Here is a 12611-nt window from a genome sequence, read left to right as displayed (position 1 = left end):
CTGTGAAACAAAATGACAAGCTGCAGCAGTCAGGCAGTGGAAACAGCTGCCTGTGCTGCTGTGCGTCAGCCAGCAAGAGCCCTTCCAATGATGCTGCCTCCAATCTCCAGCCTAAGTAAGCCATTTAATGAAAAGGCAGAGATTCACTGATGTAGGGAAAATCATCTCTCAAAGCTGGCCGTCATCCTCTATCACATCAAGGAGGAGCTGTACCCATTTCTCCTTGCAGAGAATATGAAGCATGGCAGCACACGTATCTCAACTCTTTCTATTCCAGTAGCACAGTGCTCAGTTGCCACTTGGCTCCTAAAACTGGTGAATAGTATAAACATGCATTAGAAGCACAGTCCTGCTTAGGAGCACATAAACTACAAGTAATCAAGGTAGGTGTAAAGTGAAAGAGCAAACAGAGGCAGACAAGAGGCTTTGCCCAAAGTACAGCGGCAGACGAGTGACAAAGCTGGGAATCTGTTGTGTTTGGCTCACAACTTCAAATTAACAACAAAAAGCCTTGCAGACTCAGTGTGAAATGACTCAAAGCTACACTAAACAAGAACTAACCATGCTCAAGGTATTCTGACAGTAAACGAAATTTTTTGCTCTTTTTCCTCCATCTCATGAGTTCCACCCCACATATTTTATGTAAGGATTATTTGGTTTTATTATTGAAGATACCAGACAAATACTCTGGTCAAGATATTTAAGAAGGCAGCTTCATATTCAAAATTAATTAATGGTCTTATTTTATTTTCAAAAGCAGTGCACAGAGGTTTGGTTTAGAACCATCCTAGCCCAGGCATTTTGCAAAACTAAGGCTTCTAATGTGAACAACAGCCCAGTGCAATAGCAGTCGTGAAGCAGAGACAGACTCTTAAAGCATTCATGTCTGTATCAGAGTCAGTTATACAAGCAGATATTTTAACATCTATTTTTATATTTTCATAATAGTATCCTTTTTCCTCCTGTGTTATATCTTATATAATTCTTTCATATGTAAGCCTTTAACAAGTTGCTCATGCCCATGTGCTCAGAGATATGTGCACAGAAATAGTGTTGTTATTCAGAAAAAGTCTGAGACGCTTGGCAAAATACAGTTAAAATGTACTCTCATGGCCAAAAAAATATAAATTTAATTGTAAGCTGTTTGGCAAACATCTAAATGATGGATCTCTCCTTAAAACAATTTTCTTGTAAATTTGTATAACATCAGTTACCAACAGAAATACTGTAAACATGCAAACAGATAAGTACATATATACAGGGAGAAAAATAAATAAATAGTATCTCAGATCCAAGAGTCAATGTAACAGTCACTGGGATCTTTAAAAAAAATCAAGTCTGACAAAAAGTCATCTCTGTAGTTTTTCTAGCCAAAAGCTGTCATGCAGTCTACCCAGATCTACTGTATCTGTCACTCTTACTTGCATGTTTATATTTAACCAAAAGCCTAATTAAAACTAAATGCCTATATATATTCTAGCTACATAGTTATCTTTTCTACACTATTACCTATATATGTATTGATTGTCAGATGTAATACTTCAATGAATTCTATACACGCTCTTTACACAATTATATTCATTCTGCAAGTTGTGGATGAATGCATATGACTGTGCTATATAATAAGCTATTCCTGCACAATTAAACAGATGTAATTTTCCAAAGTAACATATTCCCTATAGAGCACTACCTATTGAAGTATTTGATCTGATTTAGCGCACGTGAACATAAGCTGGGGATTTTCTGCCACCTTGTGATACGAAGGAGGTATAGTGGTCTTCATTGTCCAAACCTCTGCAAATTCCCTGACAAGTTCATTTAACGTTGTGAAAGTAGATTTATTACAGAATAATAAAAAGGGTTGACTACAGAAAAGTTTCAGGTGCTCCTAGCATGAGTTAAAGCTAAAATAAGTTAAAATAATATTTATTTCCTCAGCCCACAGGCATGCATCCAAAAAAGAAAACAAGCACAGAAAGCCATTCCCCTCTGCAGTGCTCTAATACCTGTGAATTGAAACACTAGGCATAGTACTTAAAAAGCAGCTAGGCTAACATTTAGCAGAGTTTCACATTTAAAAACTAACCTGCTATAGTACTCTGTGAGAATAAATGGTGTTATCTGGGAAGGAAAAAAAATGAAGGAAAGAGCTAACAAATTCCTTTCCCACACTGCAAAGCTGTAGCTTAAATTTGGGAGACAGAAGGGAGACAGCAGCACCAGTAGAAATCTGGCAGCTGACAATCACCAATGAACTGTATTTTAGATGGAAGGTAAGAAAGAAGCCTTTTCTACTGAAAGTAGCATAGGTTGGATGGCACCAGTCCCCATTACAAGAGGCACAACATTACAAGGTGCATAAATTTGGAAAAGGAGGAAAAAAGAGGAAGTAACAGACAGCATGTGTGTCACAAAGAGAAAACCACAACTGTTTCTCCTGTAGCTCAACCCTCCTTTCCCCAAATATCTTTCATTTAACTTCTGACAGCTGTCAAAGCAGAATGTGATACTACCAGGGCTATAAATGTACGGGAAGAGAGGGCTGTTGCTTGAATGTAATGATTTCACAAAGCCACGTTGTTCTTGAGTGTGCTCAATAACCACAATAAAAGAAACATTTGATTTTAGGCTGCAATATTCAGACACCCATGGTACTTCCCAAATAGCCTGCAGGTGAGTACGGTGTTTGAGAAGATACTTCCAGACTTGAGAATTCACGAGGTGGCTGTCTACTTTTCAGGTAGGGAACTAACATGGAGCCTGATCCTGTGACATGTGCAGGGTGCACTTTTGTTCAGCAACCTCTAATTTCATATATTTTAAAGAGTTTAAGATCAGAAGGGCATCAGCTCCTGTGACTAACGTAACTTTGTGTACATCCTATATCATTAAACTCCATCCGGATGTCCCTGTGTGAAGCCCAAAGGCTTCCATTATACCAAAACATCATTCCAGCTCTCAAGAGCGCAAATTGTTGAATACCTCAGAGGTGCATGAATGGTTGAGTGGCAGAGGTGGGAGAGCCTGGTATGTCACCATTGACAAAAGCAACTGTGATCACGGGCAATCTATTTCCTGAGCTACATTCCATCAGGTAAGCTACTTATGTGCTGTAGTGAAGAAAAAGAAGGTAAGATAAAGAAGATAAACCCTTACAAAATAAGCCCTCAAGATCCAACCCAAACAAGTATGGGGGAGAAGGAGGAGAAGAGAACAAAGACACATGATTCCTCCCATCTCTGTGGGCAATGATATGCAGTCCTAAAAGACAGGATTTAATTAGAATAGTAATCTCGGTGCAGATCTGCAGGTGCTATGAGAATTCTGGCAAATGTGTTCTCCTTACGACCCAGTGAGGAAGGGAACATGATAAAAAAAGTACTTCAACTACAAAACCAAAAGGGATTATCGTGATCCTCCAGCTCACAAACTGGCCATAGAACTTCCCCCAGAAACCGAAGGCTCATTTTAACAGAAAATACAAAGAACTTCTTAATGATGAATTCATCATCAGCCCAATAAACTGTTTTAATATTTCATTACACTCGTAACTGGCATTTTATTGCAAGGTTGAAATTGCCTAAGTTCAGCTTCCAGTCCTGGATCTTGTTATAGCTTTGTCAGCAGCACTGAAAAGCCCTCCCCCTCCCTATACCAGATATCAGCTGGATCGTGCTCAGCATCAATCAGCGCTTCATACTGGCAGGGCCGATCTGTATGAGAGTAAATTTTTCATCTCAACGCAATATCACATTGCCTTTGAGAGAAAGACCATTATTCACACTTTATTTTCACTTCACCCTTGTACTTGGAGCTTAAAAACAAAAACTCAAAATGGATTTGGCACAATTCATATGTCACAGTGGCAAAGCGCTGGGAGCAGCAGACAGAGCTTTCATTCTTGAAAAGCTTTAGAGGATCACACAGAAAACATTAGCAATGGCTGATAAAATGAGTGCAATGTGGAGTAATTATATCCTTCACCAGAATGAACAGATGCACACTGACTTCAGTAAAGCTGTGTCTATTTACGCCAGCTGAGGGCTGACTCTCCATCTTTTTTTTAGATCACTAAAAATCGGGCAAAAGAAAAAATTATTCATAACTTCACAACAATGAAACACCCTAAAATACGGTATGCCCAGCAGACTTAAATATGAGCATTTCCACCTTGCTTGATTTTTGGTTCCTTTCCTGATAAGCTCCTGTTGTCTTCGGCTTGCTCTGAGAGCACAGACAAATTAAACACAGTTTATTTTCTTGCCACAGCAGGAAGATTTAAAAACACAAGTGACTATGGATCCATATATGTTTTTTATGGATCCATATATGTTTTTCTTCCTTCCCTTTGATGGAGCTACACAAAAGAGAAGTTTCTCTTCAGTGTGCACCACAAGGAAATGCCATGCAAGATGACCCAGCTCAGGGAGTCCTGTCCCCAGATAACATCAGCTTCTCCTTATCATCTGCTGCCGTCCCTGAAATACAAGCTTGGAAAGCCACAGAAGAATGATATGAAATGCAGAACAAAAGCCAAGCAAGTATACTAGCCCACATTTTCAATCCTTTCTGCTCTGGACTGGGTGAGCTGGGAAGAAATCTTAATCTTCACTGAAATCAACAGCAAATTTTAACAGGCTTCAGTATGACCAGAACCACAGCTAGCACCTCAAAATGAACACCCGTCTCTCATTTTACATGCTGTGCAAAGTAAACACCCCAAAATCACTCTGTGATATTTTGACATATATTCAAATCACACGCACTATATTGGATGTTTTCCTCTGGACTGTATACCTACTATATTTTAGTACCTCAATTTGTTAGTCATGGACAGCCAACTTTAGTGACAAGGTGATACCCAGATAACATAACCCCTGTACATTTTTTAAGACAACAAAGGTATTTCATTAAGTTTTATTTCTTCTTCAGCCTTGCTTGATACTAGAAACAGAAGTTTTGCTCGGAGAAATGTTCATGCTGGAATCTGTCAGCTCTGCTTTCTGCGGATGTTGGCAGAAGGCAGTCAGGTGGGAGTTCTTTATTAAAAACATTATCAGTATTTTGAACACAAAACTGTATTTTCAGAGGAACTTGACTGACTTTTGCTAATGAAACGTACATCTCTCCTCAGTTATACTTCCTGTATTTTCCGGTTTGGCATCGCTGCTATTGAGTTGGTGATTCATTAAGTGGCTTTTTTCCATTTACAAAGGGGAAAACTACCATTAAATCAGCAAATTAAAATCAATATTATTTCAAAAAAAAAAAAAAGAAACACAAAAAACAACACACAGGGGTTGAAGTTGACAAGGATTTCTGTTTTTTTGTTCTGCACAATGATTCTGTCCTTGAATATGCAGTTATCTATGTGCCTCTGAGGAAAGAATTTAATCCTTATTGTTTAGGATTACAATAGAAGTATAAAAGCTAGGCTGTGATTTAACACAACAGTCAATAACTTACTTCTATTTCTACTCTCCTCAGTATTTCAAGCCAGCTTGCTTCTCTCCCAGATACTCATCTGTGATTAACTTGCTTCAAGTTAAATACAAAGTGTCCATGAAACCTTTAGGCACAACAAACATCTGTCTGCTCTCTTCCTATCCTTACTCATCTATAGGTGGGCTCAGGACCAACCCACTCAACCAGGCTTTCCTTGAGCCCAAATTCTGCTGTCACTTTAAAGACCAGGATGTCACTGTTTCATGCTGTCCATCATGCTAAGAGCTTTTTGTGATTCTGGACAACAATAATGGCACATTATAATGATTTGACCAGCCATGACTAGTCAAAACCAAAAAGCTTAAATGACGACATAACTCTGCTCAGGGTTTAAGGAGCTGAAACTGGATGAAGCATCACTAGTCTTTACATATCGTGTCACCATTATCCACAATGACAAAAACAGGTTCTGTTTGGTGGCAGCCTGAACCAGATGAAAGCACACAAAAAGTTCAGATATCAAGAGGTGAAAGCGAAGGTTTTAGGGACATGAAGTGGTGCAATGACTTCCTCCAAGCTTCTGCTGAGGTACTGCAGACTGGGACAACCTTTCTTTCAGGCTGTTGTGTGACCAGAGTCCTACCACAGGCTTATACAACTGACAATGAGGCTCTGAGAGGCAGCACAGTCCAGACCTAAGCCAGACATGGATCTGAATCCATCATTTGCATGGATGCAAATGGTGTCAGTGGAGAAAAGGGACAGTTCTCACCTTCCTGATACTCTGCAAAACAGTATTTGATTTGGAGAAACATGAGACTTTACCTGGGGGAAAAGGTACAGTGTCAAGTGTTAAAACGGCTTGAATTTTTCCTGTATGTTGTATAGTTTAGGCTCCTACTTGCAGACTATCATGGAGATCAGTCTTTCCAGATCTTTTTCAAAATGTTCATGACACTGACTATATCTGAAAGACTCAAGAATCAGCAATCCCAGTTCTTCTTCACCACCACCATGGATAAGTTCTCTAATTAAGAACAGGAACTCAGAAAGGCAGAGAAGATGGAGGCATTGGGGAGAGTTTGCATCTGGGTGCAGACCCCTTTGCTACACGCATACATTCAGCTTTGTCCATACTGCCGAAGACTGGATTTCTTGTCAGTGCCAACTGACAGCATATCACCATCCTCAAGGAACACTTCTTATCACACTGCCTTATTCAAACCTTCATCTGTCATGGCTGCACATGTAAAATATGTAGCATGGAGCACTCTGGATGCTCCAGCAAACCCATACCTCTATCAGCAACACAGGCTACCCATCAAACCTATCCACTAGTGAGTAACCAAGATTCCCACAGATTTTGCAACAAAGTGACATGTTTTCATTGTAAGGGTGGTCAAGCACTGGAACAGGCTTCCTAGAGAGGTGGTTGATTCCCCAGGCCTGTCAGTGTTCAAGAGGCATTTGGGTAATGCCCTCAGTAATATGCTTTAACTTTTGGTTAGCCCTGAAGCGGTCAGGCACTTGTACTCGATGATCTTTGAAGGTCCCTTCCAACTGAACTGAACTCTTCTGTTTTATTCTATCCAATATTCAAAGCTTCCCTTCAAAGGGAGTCTCTACAGCCAGACTAATGCTCATATAAGGAGAATATGGAATCCAATATGGAAATGTTAAATTTATCTGCAAACTTCAGGAGGGAGAGGAACGTATAGACCATGACGAACTGCAGAGAAAGACACAGCCTGTAAATGGGGCAAGGCAGTTGCCAAAGAAGGAGGTCTGGGCCTGTAAAAAGTCAGAAAATGCTCAGAACATAAAGTACTCCTGATACTGTGGTCTTCTTTGTAGCTGCATACTTCTGTTTTAGTTTTGACAGCAGTAAGATTGCTTTGTGGTTATTTCCATGGCTATCTTTATGAAGTACAAAATTTAGTGAACTATGGCCCAGGGCTGCTGTAAAAGCACTGGTATTTCATCAATATTAAGTATGATTGCATAAACTGGCCTGAAATTAAAGACTGTGCTAGAATACAAGTGAAAAGTGAAATACAAACACAAATACTGCCATGAGCTCAACAGCAAGGTAGAAGGAATCTGTGTTATTTTCAAAAAGTTCAGGAAATCAGCTTCTTCCACTTTTTTCAATTCTTCAAACTGTAATTAACACTGAAGGAAAATTTTTCTTCTTACTAACAAAAGCATAGAACACTGATGCTTCTCTAAGTGCAACATCTGCAATGTCATCATCATTGCTAAAACATAACTTTAATGATAATTTAAGCCCCTGTTACAGATCTTTCCGCTGCTCTTGAACCTCATTTATTTTCAGAAGCAATCTGAAAATCTTTGACACCCCAAAATGGCAAATGTGCCATTATGCTGAAAGAACAACTGAAAAGCAAAGTCTCAAACTTGATAAGAAAACTATGACCTTCCTTTACGTTCACAACTTTTGTTTTCCACAAATGTAATTTCAAGAGAAAATTTAAGACCTTTATCTTGGAAATACTCCTTCCTCCAGGCAGATTTAGCTCATAGATCTGCTACTAGATTCTGCACTAAGAAAATAATAGGAAAAAAAATTAAGGAGCAATAGGAAGACCCAACATTGACTTCAGTGCTAGATCAATGTTCATATAAGAAAAATAGACCTCTCAGGGCCACGCAGGGAAAATAGATTTATACTTAATAATCACGAGCCTGAAAAGAAAATCATAGAACTGCAATACAACACATGCTGAAAATGACATTTAAAATTTTTGAGAAAGAGGGTTGAAAGGGGGAACAAAGTGTACAGTTATGGAAACTGTGCTGGATATTCAGAAAAGAAAACTCAGGTCTTGATCTGTGAGCATAACTTGCCTTTCATTCCTACCCAGCCAATCTTGCCTCAGTCTGGCATCTGGGTTGGTTGGGTCAAAACACTATACTGGGATAGGCAGAGAGAAAGCAAGTAAGTTAGTAAAAGAGTGTATGAGTCTAAATCTTGAACAGAAAGGTTAATACTTCTACCTCTTTTCTAATTATAGATTTACAGATTTTTGCATCTGTGATTTGCGATTCATCTTATAAAGCATAAATTTACAGTTCACCATATGTATTTTGTACTTCCACAATGAATCTGTTTGCTTTTTTTTTTTTTTTTTTATGGCTAACACAGTATGCTTCCAAAAGAAAACTGATTTTTCTGTTCTTCATAAATTGGAGAAAATCACAGCTCTGCTGTTCAACTCACCAGTGAGCTGCCCAGGTAATATACAGGATCAAATAAGTTAGTCTTTATTCAGCCAAATGAGTGTGCTGACCTACACAGGCCTGGGCACCAGAGAGGAACAGAGCAGAATACATACAAAATGACATTAAAAAAAAACAAACCTTGGAACTGTATTTTGTACCTGAGGTAGCACTGCTGGTCCTTGTCCTGCCAACCTCTGCAAGGAGCTGACCTGAGGAACCTTAATGGGCACTGCAGTGATAGTTCCCAAAGTCTGTTGGAAGAAAAACAGTTGAACACGGTTTGAAACAATGGCACAACTTTCCCAGGTAAACTTTGCCCTACCCAGCAATTCCCTTTCCAGCTCTTAGTCTCTTCCTTTGACTCGTGGCAGAAGGGTATACCATGGCAGTCCACTTGGAGCTCTCTCCCCTCGTAAGAGTCACTCTTCCTTCTCTTTAACCATCTCCTCAAAGCACTGTTCATTAAAGCCTGCTGTCTCCTCACCGCAGCTCCTAATTGTGAGTGCAAAGGATATGCCTCATTATTGTGAAGTTTTCTTGTAACACATGGCAAACACAACTGTGCAGCCATGGCTGAAGGCTGTCTGGGCACCAGCATGTTTTCAAAAGAGAAAGGTGAAATGCACCATGGTGAGACTTCAAAATGTGCACTGGTAAGATGATGCATTTCATGGTAGCCAGGGTCATAAGAGAAGTTCACTGTGTCTTAGTAAATAGTAAATACTGAATTATTAAAACTGAAAGGTACTTACAAATCTACTATAGCACGCTGTAACAAAACATTCAGCAAAGATAGCATCCATTTGGGCCAACTCAACAGCTATTACCATCCACCTTCATTTTCTCTACTCACTTTTCTCTCTGTTGCATAACAATTTTACTCAAAGCTTATTTAAGAGATCTGAGGTAGCTCCTTCTATGAGGAAATACATTGCTGTCTTCTACATAAAGCTTACTCTGTAGGCAGAGAAGTGATATCTATTAACCCAGTATTGTCTTTATCCCTTATGAATACAGAAAGACACCAACAGAGTAAGCAAAATATGTTTTTGTAATACGGTAAAGAACACATGAATTCCCCACCCCTAAAAATTGGCGTCTGCTCAACCCCAATTCTTTGCTGACTTCTCATCTATCTATGGTGGTACAGATATATATAGATGTACATTTATGAATTCTATTATAGGTGGTCTGAATGGCACATCTTTTTCAAGCCTCACCCACAGATGTTCCTAAAATAGTGGATCTGAGATGTTGTAAATAACTTGTACTTCATTTTCTCCAACAAAAAGAACAGATAGTTTACAATTTTAAGATGGGGACCTAGGTCTAAAGAATATTTCAAACTTTTCCTCTTTACCCTCTTTAATTCACTCACCTCCAAGTAAAGTTCCTATTTTGGTTAACTGGCCAGTATTCTTAAGACAAAGTTTAACAACTTCTATCTAATGTTTGTTAATTGCTATTGGGATGACATGGCAATATAAGCAAGCAGATGATTGTCATCACAAGAGCAAGAGACACTTAGTCACTGATCAAAAACTTATTGGGCTGCTAGAAACGGCTAATAAGGAAAGAAAAACAGGTTCAAGTGAATTTCTCTGAATTTAGCTTTCCTCTAAACAAAGATATTGGATCACAGACAGTAAAAATAAAGTATGCTAATGTTATCCCAATCTGATCATGGAATTTATCAATAAAAATGAAACTATAACATAGCCAGCTCAAGCAAAATGAGACTGTACCAGGTTTGTGCTGATATGTTATTCTCAGACTTCAGCATCAGAGTTGTAAAATAGCCTGTTTCATTTTAACTATAGTGTTTGTTAAGAATACCATGCATTTTCATGCTGAATGTTTTTAATTTACCTGTCCTACTGACTTCATATTTTCTACACTGCCACTCCTCTCAGAGACATCTGGTTATGTGATGTGATATATTCAGAAAAGTTTAAAATTTGCCAGAGTTAACCACTAAGGAGAGTTGTACAGTTATAAACATGCAAGTCATTTTTTTTTCTGAGTGCTTGTGGATTATCAGTACCCTGGATTATCTATGGAAAAACATACTCCATTAATACTGTATTGAGTCAGAGAGGGGAAAACAAACACACACAAACACAGCATTTCTACCTGAGGACACAAGAACATGCAAGATTTACCTTCCTGCATAAGTGAGGATACTGGCAGCAGAGTGAGGTAGAGAGAGTGTTTCCACTGCAGTTATCACTATAGGGTGACACAAGGGATAACAAAAAATGGGAAGGATACTAAAACTGTCTGAATTAATGACTTCTTTGTCCTCTCTACCATATCATGGTCTCACACACTGGGAAGGACAACATGATGAATTCCTGCAGTCTGGAGGGAAGGAGAACCTGAGCTGCCACCTGCTGCTATCACCACTTATTAGATGTATCACCACTCCCTGCTTTATACTAGCATGAGCTAATTAATTCAGCCCAGTTATTTTGCTTTTTAAGGTCAATATCAAAAGGAATTTCCCAACCTATGCTAGAGGATCTAGAAGTTTATCACACAGTATGATCTACATTTTCCCTCAATTCCATCAGTGTTTATGAATAGAACAAGTTTTCTTTGGTAATGCAGTGAGTCCAAGCCAAGTTTTCTCTGCAAACTCCAAAACTTCTCTTGGGCGGCACATATACCTCTACTGCAAGCTAAAACAAGAAGTTCTTCCTTCTGGAAGGTTGTGCTTAAAGTGTGGCTGCAACTCTCATTGTTTTTATACATGTTACCACGGGCCTTGGAAAAACACATTCAGACATTCATATTCCTACAGATAGGACTGGATTTGCAAGGATTTTCAGACTGGCAGACAGAATACCATGCATCAAAATCAGAAGTGCTGACAATGAGTGAAATTGGGAATTGACTATAAAGATACAAATCAATTTGCTTGAAAGATAAGATGTGGTTATCAGTTGGTAGAATGCAAAAAAACTCCATGTCTGAGTAACAAATCTGTGCTACTTCAGATATCAATCACGAGAAAAATAAAATAAAATAAAATAAAATAAAATAAAATAAAATAAAATAAAATAAAATAAATCTGTCTGGAATACAGTGCCTCTATCCTGTGAGAAAGGAGCTCATCTCAGCTGCTGGGTGTACTGCTGTGCCAATTCTGCTATGTTTAAAAACACACAGCAATGGAATCAAAAGGAATGTGAATGAGAAGAAACAAGAAACGTCATAAAACTACTCTGCACTCTTCTCTTGGCTTCACTTGAAAACAAAGACAGGATGTATTGTCTGTGGGTATCGGAGGAATGAACTACCATTAGTTCTGTCACCTGCATTCTCAAAAAAAAAAATCTTCCTATTTATTTTCCTGAAGTAGGAGTTCTGCAGCCATCTCAAGAGAGAAAAAACAAATTACGGCATTCTTGGGTTATGAAATTTTCAGTGACAAAGATACAGCCTACTGCTTGCAAATGCTGTTACAGTAAGAATCTGTTATTTAATATTCAAACAATGTCAGTACAAAAATCATATGGCCGAGAGAAAATTCAAAATTTTAACCTCACATTAATAATAGTACTATAGCATGGTCAGACAGAGAGCTACCTAAGAATCTACTTTAATTTTCACTCTTTGCATTGGTTTGTTATTGTTTCTCAGCATGGGCAATAAATAGATCAAGATGTTGTATTAGAAACATTCAACAACAGAAATGTCTCGACTTTTCCTGCAACACATTTCATCTTTATCTCAAGGTACTTCACCTAGGCCAGTCTCCATTTTAGTGATGAAAAAACTAATATCTGGGGCAAAATGACACTGTCAGGGCTAACCCGTTGTAAAGGTCGAAAAGCCAGACTTCCTATTTCCAGTTTCTCATCCCTACGGTTGATTAATGTCATCTCATCTGTCGGTGCACAGTCACATTTGAGTCCCCT

At 38.7% G+C, this 12611-nt stretch overlaps 1 protein-coding gene across 1 annotated transcript in view; it reads right to left on the bottom strand.

Moving 5' to 3' along the window:
* PHF21B (PHD finger protein 21B) overlaps positions 1-12611 on the bottom strand; it is a 165800-nt gene that overhangs the window by 29118 nt on the left and 124071 nt on the right. Inside the window, exon 4 of the mRNA XM_040565494.1 lies at positions 8847-8939. Coding sequence (XP_040421428.1) covers positions 8847-8939 — 93 coding nt within the window. The remainder of the gene's footprint in view (positions 1-8846; positions 8940-12611) is intronic.

Source organism: Cygnus olor, chromosome 1 (assembly GCF_009769625.2).
Source record: "Cygnus olor isolate bCygOlo1 chromosome 1, bCygOlo1.pri.v2, whole genome shotgun sequence".
NCBI classification, from domain to species: Eukaryota; Metazoa; Chordata; class Aves; order Anseriformes; family Anatidae; genus Cygnus; species Cygnus olor.
Note: the sequence above shows the minus strand (reverse complement) of the source record. Positions and strands in the feature narration are given on the sequence as shown.